This window comes from Ipomoea nil, unplaced genomic scaffold, assembly GCF_001879475.1.
Source record: "Ipomoea nil cultivar Tokyo-kokei standard unplaced genomic scaffold, Asagao_1.1 scaffold1168, whole genome shotgun sequence".
In the NCBI taxonomy this organism is placed as follows: Eukaryota; Viridiplantae; Streptophyta; class Magnoliopsida; order Solanales; family Convolvulaceae; genus Ipomoea; species Ipomoea nil.
This window is the reverse complement of record NW_017617596.1, coordinates 48,105-69,855: the sequence shown is the minus strand read 5'-3', so window position 1 is coordinate 69,855 and position 21,751 is coordinate 48,105. Positions and strand designations below refer to the sequence as shown.

At 37.8% G+C, this 21,751-nt stretch overlaps 2 protein-coding genes across 2 annotated transcripts; one reads left to right on the top strand and one right to left on the bottom strand.

Moving 5' to 3' along the window:
- The first annotated feature begins 14,656 nt into the window (after positions 1-14,656).
- On the top strand, positions 14,657-17,078 carry LOC109183761 (phosphatidylcholine:diacylglycerol cholinephosphotransferase 1-like). Its single transcript, XM_019333828.1, has 3 exons — positions 14,657-15,236; positions 15,369-15,506; positions 16,597-17,078. The coding sequence occupies exons 1-3, from the start codon at positions 14,814-14,816 to the stop codon at positions 16,873-16,875; spliced, it is 840 nt and encodes a 279-aa protein (XP_019189373.1). The 5' UTR covers positions 14,657-14,813; the 3' UTR covers positions 16,876-17,078.
- A 1,503-nt stretch (positions 17,079-18,581) lies between these two features.
- Positions 18,582-21,302, bottom strand: LOC109183760. The gene is made up of 8 exons (XM_019333827.1): positions 21,126-21,302; positions 20,354-20,477; positions 20,149-20,233; positions 19,988-20,066; positions 19,773-19,886; positions 19,570-19,682; positions 19,158-19,268; positions 18,582-19,059 (listed from the first exon to the last, which is right to left on the bottom strand). Exons 1-8 carry the CDS (start codon positions 21,217-21,219, stop codon positions 18,940-18,942), a joined length of 840 nt encoding a protein of 279 aa, XP_019189372.1. The 5' UTR covers positions 21,220-21,302; the 3' UTR covers positions 18,582-18,939.
- Between the last annotated feature and the right edge of the window lie 449 nt (positions 21,303-21,751).

Below are 21,751 nucleotides of genomic sequence, written 5' to 3'. Positions count from 1 at the left end.
TTCTGCACCTCATCTGTACATGTCCTTGGCTATATTATCAATGCCAATGGGATTGTGGCAGATAGTGCTAAAATTGAGGCTATTCGTGATTGGCCAACACCGAGGAATGTTGGTGAAGTACGTAGTTTTCACGGCCTTGCGAGCTTTTATCGCCGCTTTGTGAAAAATTGCAGTACTATTGCTGCACCACTAACCGAGGTGATTAAAAAGGATGTAGGTTTTCAATGCAGCGATAAGCAGGAACGTGCCTTTAGCATATTGAAAGAAAAGTTGTGCACAACACTAGTACTTGCTTTACCCAACTTTGAGACCACATTTGAGATAGACTGTGATGCCTCCGGGGTGGGTATAGGGGCTGTCCTCATGCAAGGGGGGAAACCAGTTGCTTATTTTAGTGAGAAATTGAACGGGGCTAGTCTGAATTACCCTACATATGATAAGGAGATTTTTGCCCTTGTTAGAGCTTTAGAGCATTGGGAGCACTATCTTCGACCCAAAGAATTTGTTATTCACACTGATTACGAAGCTCTTAAATACTTACGTGGTCAAGGTAAGCTCAATAGGCGTCATGCCAAGTGAGTAGAGTACATTGAGTCTTTCTTGTATGTAATTCAATACAAGCAAGGTACGGAAAATGTTGTGGCTGATGCGCTTTCTAGGAGACATATCATGTTAACTACCTTGCATGCACGGTTTTTGGGTTTTGAACATATCAAAGATTTGTATGGGAATGATGCTGTTTTTGGTGAAATATATTCTGCTTGTGTGAAAGGGGCATTTGGAAAATACTCATTGAATGATGGGTTTCTGTTTAAAGACAATAAACTGTGTATCCGTACATGTTCTTTACGAAAGCTTTTGCTTAAGGAAGCACATGGGGGTGGACTGATGGGCCATTTTGGCATTCAAAAAACACTAGAAATTCTTAAAGAACATTTTTATTGGCCTAGAATGAAGCATAATGTTCATAGAATCTGTGATAGGTGCTTAGTGTGCTAATAAGAACCAGTACACATGGAAACCAATAAGGGTCTATAGTGGGCTCATCACAAGGCCCATAACTACATCCTTAAAGAATCGTTGGTGGAAGAAACAAGAAGGCCCAATAATAATTCCATTCAATAGAGGAAAGTATTATAGTGGTCCATTTCAAGTGATATCATGGATCGAAGACAATGCTTACAAGATTCGAGGTCGAATCATTTTCAAGAAGGGGAGGATGATGCAGCCCAACATAATGAAGATCCATCAAGAGTACCAATTGGGCCAATCACAAGGCCCAAGTCCAAACGATTAAGACAACTCTTCATTGGTGAGATTCAAAGATGGTGGAAATCCAATTCAAGCCCATTTGCAAAAGATGAAGAAGATTTCAAGGCTCTTTATAATTGTTTAAGTGCTGATTTTGGTGATTAAATTAGGCCCAAATCAGCCCTATTATTTTTGGTCATCATTAATTTAAATTGTTTGGCATAAAAGAGAAAACACTAGTTGTATTTAGAAATGATTCCTTAAATCCTTTTCTAAATAAAACTCTATTTACTTGTTTTATAGATTAGGTTTAGGACTCTTTTTCCCATTGTATTTAGATTACAATGCTTCCCTATACCTATAAATAGGGCACATCCATATCAGTTTGAAACAGGCTTTAATTCAATAAAATTCTTAAGTTTTTCTTTACACTTGTGTAAGAAACCTTATGGCTAATTGTGGACTCAATTAGTGGCTAGTCGTGGACTCGACTAGCAAATTGATTCGTGGACTCGAATCAATCTTACTTTCTTCAACCATAGATTTAGGTTCGTGGACTCGTTCTTGAATCGAAGGAAACTAGATCCGACTCTAGTTGATTGAAAATTGCAACATCGAGGTACTTGAAACTACATGGGATTCTTACAAGTCTTTGAGGATTCAAGACAAAGGGTTTCTCGTGAGGTTTAAGGTATTTTGATCCATCTCTATCTTTACTTTGAGAGCATTCTTGGGACAATATTCCATTTTATTTGAACCTTGGACTAGGTTCATATCAATTTGGTATCAGAGCCTAAGTTTATCTCATTCTTATCTTACATACTACTTTTTTTTTCATGTCTTATTCATAAAAAACCCTAAAAAAAAAAAATTTCCTTTGCATTCTTAATTGTGTTCTTGAATCTTGATACATGTTCTCCAATTTCTTGAAAAACAATCCCGAAAGAGTTTTCCCTTTTTCCCGTCGAATATCAACGAGACCTCACACCTCCTAAGCACCATATTACCACACATTCTGTCAAGAAAACAACCCCATCTCACCCTTACCTATATCCCAAGCGCAATCACGTCGCAATCACACCCTGTCCAGATTTCCGCGTTCTGTGACCAGTTTCAAAGAATGACCTATATCTCGAGATCCACTAGTTAGTTTTATCTAAAATTTTTATATGTTGTAGATCTCTTCTGGGGCGTTCTTTTTGATATATTATAAACGTGCTAATTCCCTACGGTCATTGAGATATTGATCTTCGAAGTAAGGGCAGTGTTTCTGTTTTTCTGGGTGATTCTTGAAATTCTTGATTATGTTTTGAAGGGGTTGTGTGGATCTTCTTGGTCCGAAATTTTTGTTGATATTTACAGTAGTTATTTGGAGGTTACTTATCAAAAAAATCAAAAAAAATCAAGAAATTTGTAAAAAAAAAAAAAAAAAAAAAAAAAAAAAACAAAAAAGAGAAAGCAATAAAGAAGAAGAATAAGGTTGGGAAAAGAATCTGGTTGGTAGGAGAAATTTGGAGGGATAAGGAAGGGGAAAAGTATAAGGTTAGAAGGAGTTCTTGATATATTCTTATTTGGTTGTGGTACACTTGCACCCCTATTACATTATATTTGTGTCTATCTACTGATATTGGTCCTGCGTATCTTTCTACCATACTTCTTTCTTTGCTTCCCTTTTTCTTTCAAATCTTGCTTAGTTTCTTTGCTTGTATTGTCCTTTTTCTTTCCTTCTTGCTCTCAATTTTATTACCTACCTCGCAATACACCTTACTCTCAAAGGCTTGTGAAGTTTTCCAAGGTACGTTTTCTTGAACTTTGAGGTTGAATCCATATCAACTTGAGTTCCAGACTAGAATTTTCCTTTTTGGAAAAAGGCTTGTGAGAGTATCTGCCACTTGGAGTGATACACGAGTGGAGTGTGTGTTTCTAAGAGTGTGTAGTGCACCCCCAGCGACGTCGTTTTGGGGTCGTTTTGGGAGGCGCGGTAGGAAGTTGCTGTGATTATGTGTATTTGTTCACACAATTATGTGTATTTGTTCACACAATTATGTGTATTTGTTCATACAGTTATGTACATTTTTTATACAATTATGTACATTCTTTTTATACAATTATGTACATCCGAATCAGAAAATTTGGGTGTATTATGTTAAGAGTTGATGTGTATTATGTTAACAGTTTATGTTTATTATGTATTATGTTAGATTATGTGTATTATCTTTTAAAAAGAGTATGTATATTTTGTTATATAATTATGTACATTCATGTATACAATTATGTGTATTCTAGTATAACATTATGTACATTTTTGAACAACGGGTTTTTTTAAAGAAAAAATTACTGCCATTCACTGGGGCGAGAAATTTCAAAAAAAAAAAAAAAATTTTAAAACGACGTCGTTTTGCATCTGGGCGCACAGTGCAACGCGCACCGTGGTGTAGGATATAAATTGCCTTTTTAAAAGCCTATTTACTAAATAGGCTTTTAAAAAGGCTTCAGACCATGCCAGGCCTACTGCAGGCTCAGGTTTGAGCCTAGAAAAAAGCCTACATACAGGCTCAGGCCTAGGCTTTACCTTTTCCTAACAGGCCCAGGCCTAATTTGAGCGTGGCTTGGCCTGGCCCATTTCCACCACTATTAGCTACGCTGACAACAGACCATGGCACGACCCATTGGGAGGGCCGCTGCCAAGCCCCACCCCCCTAAAACCCTTGTGCTGATTCTTCCAAGGTAGAGACCAATTCACATCATCTTCTTCTTCTCATCTTCATCGCTACACACTACCTCAACCTTAACAAAAAATCTATCTTCTCCAAATCATCATCTTTCATCAAGAAAACTTCAAGAGTGTCTTCCCCAAGTCATTCTGAGTACGAGAAAAATACTAGTTGGATCATCCACTGCTATTTTAACGAGATCAAGACAACAAGCTTGAACAATAATGGTGAAGGGAAAACAACAAGTAGAAGGAACAAGTCAGGAGGCACCTACCTACTCTGTAATAGGTGGTAAAACCTATTTTCCCGAATTCTTTTCCGAAGATTTTAATAGCATATTGGAAAATCGAGGTTTGTTGAGGAAATTCCTAAGAATTCAAGAAGAAATTTATCCTTGTTTAGTGATTGAATTTTATGAGAATTTGTCCACGAAACATAATAAGGGAGTGACTTCGATTGTCTCTAATGTGAGAGGCACGAAAGTAGAATTAACACCACAGAAATTGTCAAATTGGTTTGACTTATAGGTATATATATATATATATATAAGGAGAATCGGATGAAAAATATTTATAATCTTTTTTTTTTTTTAAAGTTGAAGAAAATGGTGTTTTATGTTGTTTAGTTCATGCAAAAAAAATCTCTCTCCCTGGTATCTAGGGTTTTTCATCTCTCTCCCTGGTATCTAGGGTTTTTCATCTCTCTCCCTGGTTTCTAGGGTTTTTTGCGTTTTGCATGTTTCTTTCCATACACTATCGGCGAAATTCTCTTCTTCTGTCAACTGAACGCTATTTTCATTGTTACGGCTGCTGGTTGTTTGGTTCGACGCTGCCCTCGGTGTTGCATGTTTTCTTGTTCGGCCTAGGTTGTAACGATCGGCGGAATCGGAAACCACTGCTACATTGATCTGATTTCTTCATCAAACGGTACTGCTTGAAACGGACAGCAGTTATGGACATGCAGGAGCTTGTACAGGGCTGTGCGGAAATCACTTTGGAGGAGGAGGAAGCGGGGGTCCGATTCGGGGAGGAGGATGGATCGGTGATTGCGGAGGGGATGGCGGTACAGTACTGGCAGATGGTTGGACGTTTTCTAACTGATAGAACTATTAAGTTCGATGTAATGAGATAGGTGATGGCGTCCGTTTGGAGGCCATTAATGGGGATACAAGTCGCTGAGATTCAACCGAATCTTTATTTGTTCACGTTTTATCATGATACCGATCTTGCGTATGTGTTGGATAATGGCCCATGGGCATTCGAGAATGCTACGTTGATTTGTCAACCGCTTCGTCCAGGTGAGCACCCTACCCAAGTGTTGTTGAATACTATTAATTTTTGGGTACAAGTGCACGACTTGTCGGTCGGGTACCGAACGGACAAAGTTTTGGAGAAAGTCGGGGACTTTCTTGGGCTATTTGTGGAATTGGATGAGAGGAACTTTGTCAGGCCATGGACAACGTTTTATAGAGTCAAGGTTACGGTGGAGGTTTCGGCTCCACTGAAGAGACGTATGAAGATGATTTTGCGGGACAATTCTTGGACATGGGTAAATTTCCGGTATGAACGTTTACATATGTTCTGTTTTTTCTGTGGGAAGTTAGGGCATACAGATAAGTTTTGTTTAGATGCCCGTGTGTCCGGTTTGAAACCGGCTCAGTATCCGTTTGGTTTAAGCTTGAAGGCGGGGGGTAACTCCCCGGCAAAGGCGGTGGGGGAGAACTGGTTGCAGAGAGGGGAGATGATGCATCGTGGCTTGGGTTTTGGCAAGTTGGGTGATGTGGCAGCCCGGGGGGGCGGTATACAACAAGGGCAGGTGGCCGGACGGTTGCCTATTTCGGGTGAGGTGCGGCAGAACAGGCTGGGGATGGGGGGTGCTGGGGTGTTTCGGGTGGGGGAGGAGGAGGGTGTTCGGATTGATCCGAAGCGGAGGCGGGGGGAGAATGGTGAGGTGGCGAGTAGTGTGGGGGCGAGTGAGGGGGTGATGTTGGTTGATTCTTCTTGTTTGGCGGGACCTGTGGATCAGGCCTGCCCTTCTCAATGAGTGTCTTAAGTTGGAACTGTCGTGGCTTGGGCAATCCACAGACAGTTCGAGAAATTATGGACCTTGTGTCCAAAAAGAAGCCTGAATTTGTGTATCTCATGGAGACGATGGTGGATAGGAGTCATGTTGAGAGGCTCCGTGTAAAACTTGGATTTGAAGGTGGTTTTGGTGTGGATAGTGTGCGGCAGAAGGGTGGTATGGGTTTCCTTTGGGCAAAGAATAATAGAGTTCGTTTAATGAAGTATTCTCATAATCATATCGATCTTGTGGTGTCCCTTCCAAGCCGGCATCATTGGAGATTGACTTGCTATTACGGCTTTGCTCAGAGTTCAAGAAGAAGGGAGGCATGGGATTTCTTGAAATCACTTAAGGACGTGTCAGGCTTGCCTTGGGTGGTTTTGGGGGATTTCAATGATCTGCTGTCACAATCGGAGAAGAGGGGGAGACGCCCGCATCCTGTACGGTGGTTGGAGGGTTTCGGGGAGGCATTGGAGGACTGTGGTTTGTCTACTTTACCTATGTTGGGTTATCCTTATACTTGGGAACGGTGTAAGGGGACTCCAGATTGGGTAGAGGAAAGGCTAGATAGGGCGGTGGCGGATGCGGCCTGGAGAGATTTACATGTTAATGCCCGCTTATATAACATTCATACTGTGAGGTCGGATCATACGGCACTCTTTTTGGATGTGTATGGTTCGGGTTCACCACGACGGGCGCGTGGTTTCCGTTTTGAGAACGCGTGGTTAAGGGATGAAGGGTGTAGGGATGTGGTGGAGGAGGAGTGGACTAATACGCAAGGGCTTGGTTTCCAGGAGAGGTTGTTGTTGTGTGGCCGGGGTCTCAAGAAGTGGGGGGGAGAACATTTTCACAAATATGGCTCCAGAATTGAGGCGATTAAAAGGGAGATGATTAGTTTGAGAGGCCAGATGGATCTGATTTCCTTGGGGCGTTTCAGGCAGCTAGATGGACAATTGAATACCGTCTTGTTGCAGGAGGAGTCCTTTTGGAAACAGAGGGCCAAGCAGCACTGGCTACAAGGGGCGGATCGGAACACGAAGTTTTTTCATCAATATGCCACGCACCGTAAACGTAAGAACTCCATTGTGAGACTTGATGATGGGAATGGGGTATGGAAGGAGGGAGATGGGCTTGTCTCTCTGGTGACGGAGTATTATAAGCAGATTTTTCAGACAAATGGAGACATGGGCACTTTCCAGGTGGATACCCTATCCCCCCGTGTCACTCGTGCTCAGAACGATGACTTGCTATGACCATTCGAGCCTGCGGAGGTCAAAGATGCTTTGTTTGCCATGGGTAAAGATAAATCGCCAGGACCGGATGGAATGAATCCGGGGTTCTATCAGGCTTTCTGGGATATCATTGGTAAGGATTTTACTGATTTTGTTCTTACATGTTTATCTCAATCTTCCTTTCCCCCCGAATTGAATGATGCCAATATTGTTCTGATCCCAAAAAAGTCTGCCCCTGAGTTGGTTACTGATTTGAGGCCTATTGCTTTATGCAATGTTGTGTATAAGGTAATGGCTAAAATGATAGCTAACCGTATGAAACCGCTATTGGATGGTATTGTCTCAGAATCGCAGAGCGCCTTTCTACCAGGTAGGCTTATTTCGGATAACATTCTTATTGCATCTGAAGTAGGTCACTTTCTGAGAAGGAAACAGTTGGGCCAAGTGGGATGGGCAGCCCTAAAGTTAGACATGGCCAAAGCTTATGACCGAATGGAATGGAGGTTTGTGGAACGTATGTTGTTGGGGCTTGGTTTTGATGCTAGGTGGGTTAATTTAATCATGTTATGTGTGCGGACAGTCAGGTATAGGGTCCTAGTCAATGGGAAGCCAAGTGAGGAGATCTTGCCCACAAGGGGTCTAAGGCAGGGTGATCCCCTATCACCCTACCTGTTTATCATTTGTGCAGAGGGCTTATCATTATTATTGCAGGATGCCCAGGCTAAAGGACGGATCCATGGCTGCAGGGTGGCTCGTGGGGCCCCGCCCATCTCTCATCTTTTCTTTGCAGATGACAGCCTACTTTTCTTTAAGGCAAACATGCAGGAGACTATGGAAGTGAAGCATTGTTTGGAAGTATATGAGCAGTACTCGGGCCAATCTGTCAATTATCATAAATCTAACATCTCTTTCAGTCGTAATACCACTTTGTTGGACAGGGATGCTATCGCCATAGGGCTGGGGTGGAGCAGGCGGATGACTTTGGTAAATATTTGGGACTCCCCTCGGTTGTTGGTAGGAACAGGAAATTTGTTTTTTCCTATGTGGAGCAGAAACTGAGACAAAGGTTTGGTTCGTGGAATAACAGGTTGCTTTCTATGGCAGGTAAAGAGGTACTACTTAAGAGTGTGGCACAAGCAATGCCTACGTACACTATGAGTATTTTTCTGTTGCCTGTATCATTATGTGCTTCTTTGGAAAAATTGATGAATAGGTACTGGTGGGGAAAGAGTACCACTGTGGATGGTATACATTGGATGGCATGGGATAGAATGTGTGTGCCCAAGAAGTATGGTGGGATGGGTTTTAAGAAGCTGCATGAGTTTAATTTGGCTCTATTAGGGAAGCAGGGTTGGCGATTATTAACCAAACCGGATTCCTTAATGGCCAGAATTTTTAAGGCAAGATATTATCGTGATACTACCTTTTATGAGGCCTCCCTAGGTGGTAACCCGAGCTATGTATGGAGGAGCATTATGGCAAGTCAGAACCTGATTCGTAGTGGCTGCAGGCGCAGAATTGGTAATGGTAGAACTACCAAGGTATGGTCTCACCCGTGGTTGCCTGACTCCCAGAATCCGTTTGTGCTAACTGATCAAGTGGCCCAGCACCCGGATCTTATGGTCGCTGACTTGTTAAATCATGATCAGGGGAAATGGAACCATGAGCTAGTTTCTCAGTTGTTTGATCCCAGGGATGCTGAATTAATATTAAAAATCCCTGCAAGCATTAATTTCAAGGATGACTGGTTTTGGAAGGGGGACATAAGGGGACAATAGACGGTAAAGGATGGCTATAGATGCCAAGGGGAATTGAGCAGCACCCCTGAAGCAGTTTGGAACAACATTTGGAAGCTTATGGTCCCTCCCAAGTGGAGGATTTTTCCATGGAAGGCCCTATCTAATATTTTGCCAACTATTACCAATTTGGTTAGAAAGAGAGTAGAAATTCCTAATATTTGCCCAGCTTGTGGAGATTGAGATTATGAGGAGGATGTTATGCATATTTTATGCACTTGTATTTATGCTAGACGTGTGTGGAATGTTTCACGACTTCTAATCCCTAATGTTGATAGTTATGATTTTATGCAGTGGGTGGAGGCTTGGTTGGGATGCTCAGCAACATCTGCTGGGTTTCTAAAAGAACAAATTTGTGGAATACTCTACGAAATTTGGAGAGCCCGGAATATGGCTGTTTGGGATTCTTTTCTACCGACACCCTCGCATCTATGTCACGGCTTTCACGATTATTGGTTTGCATGGTCCACAACCAACTCGCCGGCTGCGCCCTTACCCCTGGCTGTCCCCCAAAACCCGGCTGCTCATCCGTCTGCTGTCTTGCTGCCGGCAGCCTTGGAGATGACGCCACTGCCGCCTGGAGGAGCTTACTGCTTTGCTGATGCTGGTTTCCACGGCGCTTCTCCGACGTACGATCTTTATGTATGCAACACGCAGGGAGGTTTTGAAGCAGCTGCTAACGGACCACTTATATGCCCGAATGATCCCCTCCTAACTGAAGCAATGGCGATACGTGAGGCTCTATCATGGCTACATGACCACAACTTCCAGAATGTTGCGGTTTTCTCAGACTGTGCGGTTCTAGTTTCTTGCTTCCGCGATGCGACTACTTATCGTTCGTATCTAGGCGTTATTTTGGATTCATGTTTACAGTTGTTTCGTTCTTTTCAATCTTGCTCCATTAAATTTGTACGCAGAGATGCCAATTCGGTAGCTCATGCCTTAGCTAAGCATATTAGTGCGACTGGCTCTCGTTCGGTCTGGAGGGACTATCTCCCTTCCTTTGTTTCGTCTACAGTTTAATGCAATCTGATTTCCTTGGCTTTCAAAATATATATATATATATATATATATATATATATATATATATATATATATATATATATATATATATATATATATATATATAAGGAGAATCGAGACTAGAATAGGGAGTTATAAACTAACTCAAATACATAGAGTCCTAATAGTATCAACATATTTTTTTAGAGTTTATTATTGAAATGGTCCCTCGACTATTGCAAAATTACTAATTTGGTCCTCAACAATTTTTCTTCCCCAATTAAGTCCTTCGACTTTGAAAAAGTTAATCATTTTGGCCCTCCGTTAGGTCAGGGGTTAAAAATCTGTTAAATTATAAGACATTATGGAATTTAACATGAGAAGACCCATTTCTTAATTGATTAAACCATTTTAATATGAGAAAGACCCATTTTAATCTGAAAAGAGTAGAAGACCCATTTCAATGGCGTTTTCCACATTCGTGGCTTCCAATGCAGACGTTTCCATGAAGTAGAGAGCTTCCGACTCCGCCAATGCTCCTCTGTAGTAAAGCACTAGTAATGGCACGGTACCTGCAACATAGGAAGCAGAAAAACCAGTTGATTTAAGCAAACAGTTTAGCTCAAAACTTGAATTTAACTAACGAATAGGACATAAATAACTTTGGACTCTGAAAATAAAATTGTATAGCAGTTGCAGTCGGTTTGTATGGCATCATAGCAAAAAAATTCAAACATAAATTTAAATCCCCACCATCCTTGTTCGAACAGCCTTCCCTTTCCCAAGCTGAGAAAATTAATTCAAAAACAGTTCCTTAGTTTCAATAAATTGAGGGAGGCAAGAATACACAGACAAGGCGGACTTGGGAATGGAAGTCAATCCAATGGTGTTCTGGAACTTCTCAACTTTGGTTTTAAAAGAAAAGAAAAGCAAAACAAAACAAAGGGTTCTAATACCATTGACCTTTCAAACATAATTCCTCAATCACTTGACAAACTAGTACGGTTTTCCTTGCACAACAGCAAATATTTAAAATAGCAAATTATGGACCTCCGGATCGCCGCCGCAACCATCATCGATGAAACCCTATTGAATATCTCCACTTCTCACACTCAAAGCCTCCATCTGAGAAATCCCAAGCCTCATGATTTCATCTGTTGTGCACCCATCAGGAGGTGGCATTAGCTCTTGCAACTCTCCATCTGCGAAAAGCTTCTTTCCTAATCCTCTATACATGTAAGAAACCATAGACAAAATCGACACGCAATTGAAGTTATAGGGCTCGGCTTTGGGGATTGACGCGCATATCCTGAACAACGTAAGACATCAGATAGTCATGAATAACCACAATTCTTCTAGCTTTAGACGCCAATTCCCGGAGAAGACGCGTTGTGAGGTGGCGGAGAAGAAGCTGCGATGCGTCCCAGGTTGGCTGCAAATGAGTGGGGAACTTGAAGGAGGCGTTGGGGTTGGGGATCGGCAATCGAAATCAGGAGTTTGGAGATCATGGAAATGGATTTTGGCTATTTTGTTGGTTGTGGATGGCAGATCCGATGTAGTGAACAGGGAGTCCATGGGAGGAGAATAAGCAGCAGAACTGAAGAAGCTGGTTGAGATGGCCTTGAGCAGGAAGAGGGAACATAACAACAGACTTTTAAATGTGGAATTCTATCAATGCCCTTTAATTTAACAGACTTTTAACTCTTGACCTAACAGAGGACCAAAATGTTTAACTTTTTCAAAGTCGGAGGACTTAATTGAAAAAGAAAAAATTATTAAGGACCAAATTGATAATTTCGCAATAATTGAGGGACCATTCCGATAATAAACTCTATTTTTTACTATCATTTGAATCCTACCCTCATTGACATTTATATACTCTCAAATCCCAATACTACAAATATCACTTTTGCAATTTCAATTTCTAGGAAATACATGAATTACGATTCCCTATAACTACACACTGTAATTTCTAGTTCTGCTGAATTAGAATGGGAAATTCTATTTGCACCACCCATTTTGCTATTTACACCCCCTATTTAATAGGTATAATAACTTTATAGGTGGTGCAAACAAAAAAGTGCTATTTGCACCACCTCATTAAATGTAGTCAAACATTAATCTTTTTTTTTTAAATTTAATAATCAATCTCTTTTTATTATTATTATTATTATTATTATTATTATTATTATTATTATTATTATTATTATTATTATTATTATTATTATTATGTTTTAATGCCTAATTATTTTGTGCAATATTTTTTTAAGTTTTTATTTTCAATACATATTTTTTTTTAAGTTTCTATTTTCAATACATCTTTTTTTGTTCAATACATATTTTTTTAAGTTTATATTTTCAACATTCAAAAAAAAAATTTATATTTTCAATACTTATTTTTGTTTATGTTTTAATTTTAAATAAAGAGAAATAATAATTAATTTTGTAATTCTAATATTTTTTATAACTCAAATTTGTTGTATACATTATTTTAAATTGATTTAACTATAAATTGAAATATAAAATGATTACTAGTGATATTTGAAATGAATAAATATAAATTGATTTTCTACCTATCTTTTTATACTGTAAATATTGTAACAATTTTATAAAGATATATGCGGGTTAGAGTTCTAACAATTTTGATGTAGTTAAAATTCTATAAAGATATGTGGGTTAGAGTTCTATTGAGACTTTGAAATATAAATTGATTTTCTACTTATCTTTTTATACGGTAAATACTGTAACAATTTTATAAAGATATGTGGGTTAGAGTTCTAACAATTTTGATGTAGTTAAATTTCTAATCATAAAATAAGTGGAGGTCAAGGTTTCTAATCATAAAATAAGTCTACTACATGCGTTCCTACACTCTTTCTATTTTGAATTTTGTATTTATGATTGTCCTTCAGTCTCTGTACAATAGTTTCCTACAGTTGTGTATTCTTTGTAGTATATATTGCTCTATGTACTCAATATTACTCAATAAATAGATTTTTTACTTATCTTTTTATACTGTAAATACAATAAATTGATTAATTTACAACTATATTCACAACAAATTAAATTAATTCAGTATATAGATAGACTCAGATCACCGGTCACCCAATAAATAAAATCTCAAATTCAGTAATCTTTATACTATAATTTTCTCTCTTGAAATGGAACAAAGAGATTGTTATTTAGTCAATTGAGAAATTATATCTAATTTAAATGAGTCCTAATTACCTATACTAGCAAGCAAGAAAAAAGTGGCTTAAAATACAAATAGCAACACCCATAGAAATAAATAACAATTCAATTCTACCTATCTTTTTATACTGTAAATACAATAAATTGCTTAATTTACAACTATATTCACAACAAATTAAATTAACTTACAACTATATTCACTAAATTGATTAATACTATAATTTTCTCTCTTGACATGGAACAAAGAGATTGTTATTTAGTTAATTGAGAAATTATATCTAATTTAAATGAGTACTAATTACCTAGCAAGCAAGAACAAACTAGCTTAAAATACAAATAGCAACACCCATAGAAATAAATAACAATTCAAATAACAACTTAAAATACATCATAATGTCCTTGACTTTGATTTTGATCATTGTAACTAAGTAACTGGCTTTGATTATGATTATTGCAACTAAAAAATCTTCTATCCAATTATCCATGGCTTATAGATTGTGTGATACACTGATACATATACATAACACACACACCCCACATATATATATATAGATCGAGTCATATGAGTCCAATTTGTATTCTCTGCTGCCCAAATAATCAGTAATTTCATCTCACAAACATCAATATTGACTAATTGTTTAAAAAAATATGTATTAAAATTATAAACTTAAAAATATGTATTGAAATTATAAACTTTAAAAAATGTATTGAAATTAGTAACTTAAAAAAAAATGTATTGAACAAAATATATATATATTCAACAAAAAAAAAATTATTGAAAATAGAAACTTAAAAAAAAAATATTTATTGAAAATAAAAACTTAAAAAACATATTACATAAATAGTTAGGCATTAAAACAAACAACAAAAAATAAAAAACAAAAAAAAAAAACAAAAAACAAAAAACCAAAAACAAAAGCAAAACAGTGACGGTTCATCTTTTTTTTTTTTCAATTTAATATTTTAATTAATTAGATTTTGAATTAAAATATTATTAATTACACCTCATAAATGAGGTTTGACCAAGGTGATGCAAATAGCAAAATGAACCCTCATTTGGTTATTTACACCACCTATGTAATTATTAAAAGTTTTCACGTTTTTACAATTTCAAGATACTTTATACTCACTTTTGGTCAAAGGGTGGTGCAAATAGCAACACCCATTAGAATTTAAGTTGAATTGAAATTGTTTTAAAAAAAAAAAAAAAAAAAGTTGAATTGAAATTCATTAAAACCAAACACCCTCTAAGGTTACTCTGACAAAGAATTTATATATAAATGTCGTGTTTGGGGAGATTCCTTTTGTCTTAAATTGGAAAATTCCAATGACACTCCTCTCCTGCGGTCCTGCCCACTATTTACCTCGCATTAAATTGCCCACAATTTTCCTCTGTCTTTGTCTCTCTCTCTCTCTCTCTCTCTCTCTCTCTCTCTTCGTCAATGTACTGAGATCTGTACAAAATTTCACCAAAGCAACCTCGGAGACTCCGTCATTCGATTCCCTTATAAAAACCATTCGTAGCCATCGCACGTCCACCATGTCCGTCTCCGTCTCCGGCCAAAATGAACGGAGGCGCTCCCCATTTCCGTTCATCTTCTCCCCTCGCTAATCGACAACCTAAACCTACCACTTCCAGCAACAAGCAAAACTCCAAACACTCTCACACCACCAACGGCACCGTTTCGAATATGAATATGAAGAAGAGATCCTCTCCGTTAGCCGCGAATGACGGTGGGTGGTACTGGTTGGGAAACGCTCATTTCATGACGTGGAAAGCGGGGGATTTATTGGGTGTGGTGAGGCACCACCCTTTACCGTGCGTCTTCTTCGCCTCCCTCTTGTTCTTCATGGGTGTTGAATACACCCTCCGCATGATCCCCTCCACTTCCCCGCCGTTCGATCTGGGCTTCATCGCCACCGTTCCTCTCAATCGCGTTCTCGCTTCCAGACCCGCCCTTAATACTCTTCTCGCCGGCCTCAATACGGTACTCAATTAACCGCAAAACTTTATTAGATCTACATTCGATCTGTATGTATATTAATGGAAGAATATAGTTAAGAAGAAATTGTACTTCGGGGTATGGGTTGATAAGGTTAAGGATGTTTGTGGTGTACAGGTGTTTGTGGCGATGCAATCAGCGTACATAGTATGGGCGTGGCTGATTGAAGGCCGTCCAAGAGCAACCATTTCGGCACTGTTCATGTTCACATGCAGAGGAATTCTTGGATATGTTACACAACTGCCGTTGCCTCAGGTTCTTCCTTTTCTCATCTAATCTTTTTATTTTATAAAAAAATATTAATCTTGAAATGTGATTCTTTAGACTGTACTAAACCTTTGAGATGAACAATGGAAATCCTCAGTCATTACCTTTAAGTAAATTTCTTCTTGTGATCCCAATGGGAGATAAACCAACATAGGTTGTTTATAGCTTACTAACTCAAACAAAAAAGACTAAAATTTGAATTCGTGACTTTGTGATTTGTATCTTTAGCTAAATTGGCTGGGATTATCTATACTAAACCTTTGAGGTGATGATGGAAACTCGCGGTAACTACCTGAAAGGGTCTAGTGGGTAAATTTTGCCCTTGTGATCCTAGTAGGTGAAAGACCACAAGGAGTTAAATCAGCCTAGGTTGTTCATAACTTACCGATTTAAACAAAAAAGACTGGAATTTGAACTCGTGATTTTGTGATTGGTATCTTTAGCCAACTTGGTTGAGATTACCTCTACTTTACTAAACGTCTAAACCTTTGTAAACAGGACAGACAATACAACTTTTTCACTTTTCTTCAGTCTTAGGTTTGTTCTTCACTGCCACACATGTGAAAGAATACACAATAGGACATGTCAATTGATGCATGCCACAACTGTTTGTCGGATCTTGATATGATGTTTATGGATTAACATGAGGAGTTTTGAATGCTTTGAGTTTTTTTTTTTTCTTTTTTTTTTTGGTCACTCCAAGAAATAAAATTTATTAATAATACAATATAATGATCTCCAACTTGTAGGGGGACCATTGCTCAAGTGTGAACAGAGCCATTTTATACAACTGTCTTGTTTTTGACAGTAATTCACATTTCCATTTCTTAAATTAATTAATGTTTGTGGTGGTTAAATACATTGTTATAGTTTGTGAAATCATGTCTTTCTGGTGTCATGTTATGATGACAACTAGAAATATGGGTATATGTCACTTTAAGTAATTAAAGGTGAAGAAAAGATGAGACCCCATATATATGTTGATTAAGACATAGCTTGCAGAATTCAGAAACGGTGGAGTATTAAGTTTGAAGTTTTGTGGGCAGTAAACGGCTTGGCTTGGTGGTTGTGATTGCAGGATTTTTTGGGTTCGGGAGCTGATTTTCCGGTAGGGAATGTGTCGTTTTTCTTGTTCTACTCGGGGCATGTAGCGGCAGCAGTGATCGCGTCGCTTGACATGAGACGAATGCAGAGGCGAGGGATGGCTTTGGTGTTCGACTTGCTCAACGTGTTGCAGGTGGTGAGGTTGCTGAGCACAAGGGGTCACTACACAATCGACTTGGGCGTTGGGGTTGGTGCCGGAATGCTGTTTGATTCTCTGGCCGGAAAGTATTTAGAATGTAAAAAGTTGAACTAATTAATGGCAGCATTCCCAAATACTGAATAACAAGCTATTTCTTATAGGACTCAAGTTGTTTACAGATGTAAAGAGAATTGTTTGTGGTTGCTTTCTTGGCCACCCTTCCGACCATGTGGTCCATGTCACCGTGTCCAACAAACTTGTACTTCTAATTGGATTTGATTTCTCGATAATGCCAAATCCATTTAAAAATTAAGTTTTACTATTTGTAATACCAAACTTTACTTCTTCAATTTTATACTCATGTGGCCAGTTCTGATAAGTTTTTTTTTTTTTTTTTTTTAATGTAAGTCTCAAAGATTTAGATTTTGTGTATAGAATGGGAGTATACATGTATGTTGTGTGTTTCATTTTAATTGTCTTATTTAAGCTTTAATTTCATTAGATTTTGATATTTTAATTTTTGAAAATATCAATTATGAAAGTACACGTACATAAAATATTATTAATTTTAAAATTTGCAACTTCAATAAAATTGAATAATTTTTTGAGATGGAGACTATATAAATTTAATAATATACCTAAAAATTTATTATTATTAGGAAAAATTGTATTTTTCGTCCTTAAGTTATACAATAATTGTAGAATTCGTCCATAATTGTTGATCATACTCACTTTTTCTCTTTAAATTATCATTGTCGTTGCACTTTTTGTTCATTTACTAACAAAACATTAGGGACGAAATTTACAACTTTAGTATAACTTAGAGACGAAAAGTGAGTACAGAAAGTTAATAAAAGAATGAAAAGTGCAACACCAGGGATGAAAAGTGAGCACGACCAACATTTAAGGACAAATTCTATAATTGTTCTATAACTTAAAGGTAAAAAGTGTAATTTTCTATTATTATTATTATTATTATTATTATTATTATTATTATTATTATTATTATTTATCCGAAATGAAATTTTGCAATTAGGCACCAATGCATTTAAATTTTGAAGTGAGGAATTTTTTTTTTTTTTTTTAAAAAAAAATTATGAAACGGATTTCTCAATTTCACCAATCCTGAACTCTGTGAACTCAACTTACACCCGTAAAGAGGTAAATCGAAAGATTCATTATATTTTAATATGTAAATTCCTTGCCCACAGTGATATGTAAATTCATTGTGACAAAGAAGACTTTTTATTTTGAGAGGTTGTTCCCACATTATCGTTAATGAAACTCGGTCATTAATATATCTCTTGTGACAAATTTTACATTTGTAAATTCCTGTCATCTGCCGTGGTTGGTGGAATTATTGTAGATTCTAGATCTAGCCAGTCCAAGGTTGAATGTGGAAAGATAGACGCAGGTCATTTACAGTTTCTACACCAGCAGCATATTTTGACATTTCTAAACTTTACAAATATCCATATGCAATACTAGACACATCCTATTTTGGGTGAGGAGAAAAACCCAGTCATTATTCGAAAGTGTATACTAAGTAAAATTTACTTTATAATTTTAATCGGCAAATGACCACAATGAAATAAATCAACCTAAATAATCCATAATTAAGAAGGTTAATAAGCCTCTAGCACTGGGAGTTAAACTTAAAACCTTGTGATCTAATTATCTAAACCTATGCTTGTCCTTATACCAAGTTTCTGCTCTTTAACAGCGTCAAAAACACACACCAATTAAAAACAGACAGCTTTTAAGGAAGACCCAAACTACATATTTTCTACAGAAATGTTGGGTGGCATCATTTCATTTCATTTCTTATGAACATGGTTTTTTCCATTCAAATAGGAAAGCAGCACGTATAGTGCGATTTCTTAAACCCCAAGCACAAGTCAGACCAACCTTGATTGGTTGCACCAACTCACAACTACTCTGTATTGCATAACAATTTATATACTGCGTATATATAAACAATCCGTGTTTACCATCGCAAAAGATGTACAGCCTAATGCATTCTTCAAGTAAAACATATTTGACATTTTGTACATTATAAACTCGTATGAAGCTGGATATCAGGTGCCAAAGATACTTACAGCCATCTTTGTTTGGTTACTGCATGAACTGTAAAGCGTAATTCTGATCATATATGGAATGAAATGCTTATGTTTGAATCTAATCCTCGGAGTCTGAGTAGGGTGGGCATGATCCATCATCAACGTTCGCGAGTGGATCGTATAATGGTGAGCTTGGGTCGGTGCATCCGGGCATCAAATTGAGATTGCAACGATCACCCTGCATTTGGATGGGATTGCCATTTGTAAGTAGAAGCGGTGAGATTACAAGTTGTGAAGAATGTGTTTTAGTGGAAATGAGAGTGACGATCCACTTACGCCTTCAATAGTCAAGTTACCAACCACAGCACAAGTCGTGATAACTGTGTTTGCGTCGGGAAAGATTGCTCTGTCACATGCACCTTCCTTACTCAACTCCTCCGCAAGGCCCTGATTTAAAAATACCGATTTTTAACATGTAAATGAGACCATAATGCCTGTGCCATAGAATTATTTGCTTTGATCTATGCAAGTAAACAGAATAGCAAAGTAACAAAGTTTATTACAATGTTAAGGTTCCAAGTTCGACTCTTAGTGGAAACGGCCTATTAGCCTTCTTGGTTTGAGGTGGTCAACTATGGGCAACTTAGCCTGATTTACCTAACTTGAGGTCCTTTGCCGGCTAAGTTGCAGGTTCCCCTCGTCACTCAAAAAATAAAAAATAAAAAAATTATTACTACAATGTTGATACCTCTGTAAAGAATTCAATTGGCTTGTTTCGCCAAGGCTTTGGAACTTGAAATTGGAGTCTATAGGGACCATCCCATTCAGTTCCATTTGTGAATGAAAAGATCAAACTATGGGCTGCAGATCAGCAAAGACGCAAATAAAAGGCTTAACCATAAAAACAAACTACAGTCGGTGGACAGATAAGGTTGTTTATTTGAAGCGTACCGTGTTTAGGAATACATATCTGAATTGTATATATAGGAGGATCAGCTTTTCCTCGCGTTTTCTGAAGCATGACCCTCGGCTCACCACCACACATGATAGGCTGATTGAATCCTCCTGCACGAAATGACTCAAGAAGTTACCAATAAACCTTTTGGTCGAAATCTTCAGATCAAACATGATATTCTATGGAATGATAACTGCAAGAAGTTACGTACCATTGAAGGCAATTCCAAATTCTTCATTGGGGGTAAGCTTGTTGGCAGATGGATTATAGAAAAGCCGCAACGTCTCTCCCTGTTAAAAGACATAGGGGAAATTTCAAGATAGTGTTCAAAGAAACAAAAAGAAATAATAACAAAGAGTGGCGTGTACATACAGAAGTGGGAAGAAGACCATTCATTGTTTTCCAGTAAACTGGAGCTCGGCCCAGGTCAAATTTAGCCCATGTAGGGAGGGCGTATCTGCAGAATGGGTTATTTTGTAAATTCTTCCTAGAATAAAATATTAAAGTTAAGGTTGCCTCCCTTGATGCATATTGTTTGTTAGAAGCCAGAGGAAAGATGAAAACAAGTGTGACTTACTCTTTAACTTCTTCGACAGAAGCAGTTGCAACAGTAGCAGCAGCATTGATTCGTCCATTACTCTTAATTAACCTCCTCTTAATCGAATCATATCTTCTCGATGAATTTCCCCTAAAACTTGTAGCTGCATTTGAATGTGCTAATCAGGCAAAACGAAATCTAGAGATGATCTTTTTTTTTCCAGATGAGTAGTTATTAGCGTTAGTTCACTCATACGAAGTAACAAATCATTGAAACAGTCAGATTTCCCTGTGTGAATTTCCAGAAACATCATCACTAATTTTCTCTATAATAGTATCTTCGAGTCACAAAATCTGACTTGAAACGAAGATCAGTTTCATAGCAAGAGAGGCCATGGTCGCAAAAAGATCACTGTTACTACTGATTATACAAGAGAGGATATTAGCTTAAACAAAAAGATCGCAACTTCCAAAAGTAACAGCGAAGGCCATGGTCGATTGATACTTCAATACAAATCAAAAGACAAGAAGAAAGAGAAAAAGCAGACTGAAGAATAAAAAAAAACAAGAATAGAAACTGCATAACAAGTAAAGCAAGTCGAGTAACATAAGCTAGAGAAGGGAAACTGAAACTACAAATATTCAGGTTAGTTTCTAGGCTAAAATAGAGAGCAGAACAATTCCATTAGCTAGAAAATCCAATCCAATTGCTATAAATAAGAAATTGTCTAGTTGTAATTGGAATAATTGATGCAACGCCATTCACGATTATAGTCTAGAACACCAAGAAGCAAAAGGTTGGAAAAGCATACTATATCTGTTAGATGCAGAGGGAGTTTCAGCACTAGTCGAAGCAGACCGGGTTGCAGACAATATGGATGCAGTCGTTGCAGCTGCAGCAGCCATTTTGCAGTCAAGTGTTTAGTGATTGCAGTTCAGTGTATGAGATAAGGAAGATGAGGAGATATAAAAACACAACCACACAATGGCACAAACCATTTGCACTTGTTAGAAATATCTCTCCCCCAACAAAACATGACAAAACAACCTCATTTTCACAATGAACTTTCTAGTTCAAAAAAAATAAAAATCTTTCATCTAAAAATCAAAACCCTTATTTCAAACTCCCTGACTCCACCAGCCCCACCTCCTTATCATCATTCATCACTCTTGCCACGTCAGCTGTCCGCCCCATGTCTGTTCCCAATTGTGCCCTTCAGCAAGAATCAGCATAGCCACCTCTCACAAGCATAAAGACAAACACGTAGACTCCAGCAAAATGAATTCAACCACAGAAAAATGGCATTCTTGTCACTATCGCCACCAAAGGTTAGATATTTTTCCTTGCATAGGCATATGAAAAGCGCAATTCTTTCTAGCATACCAAAACAGTGGAATTCAAGACAGGATTATTAAACGAAACAGGAGGGAAACCATT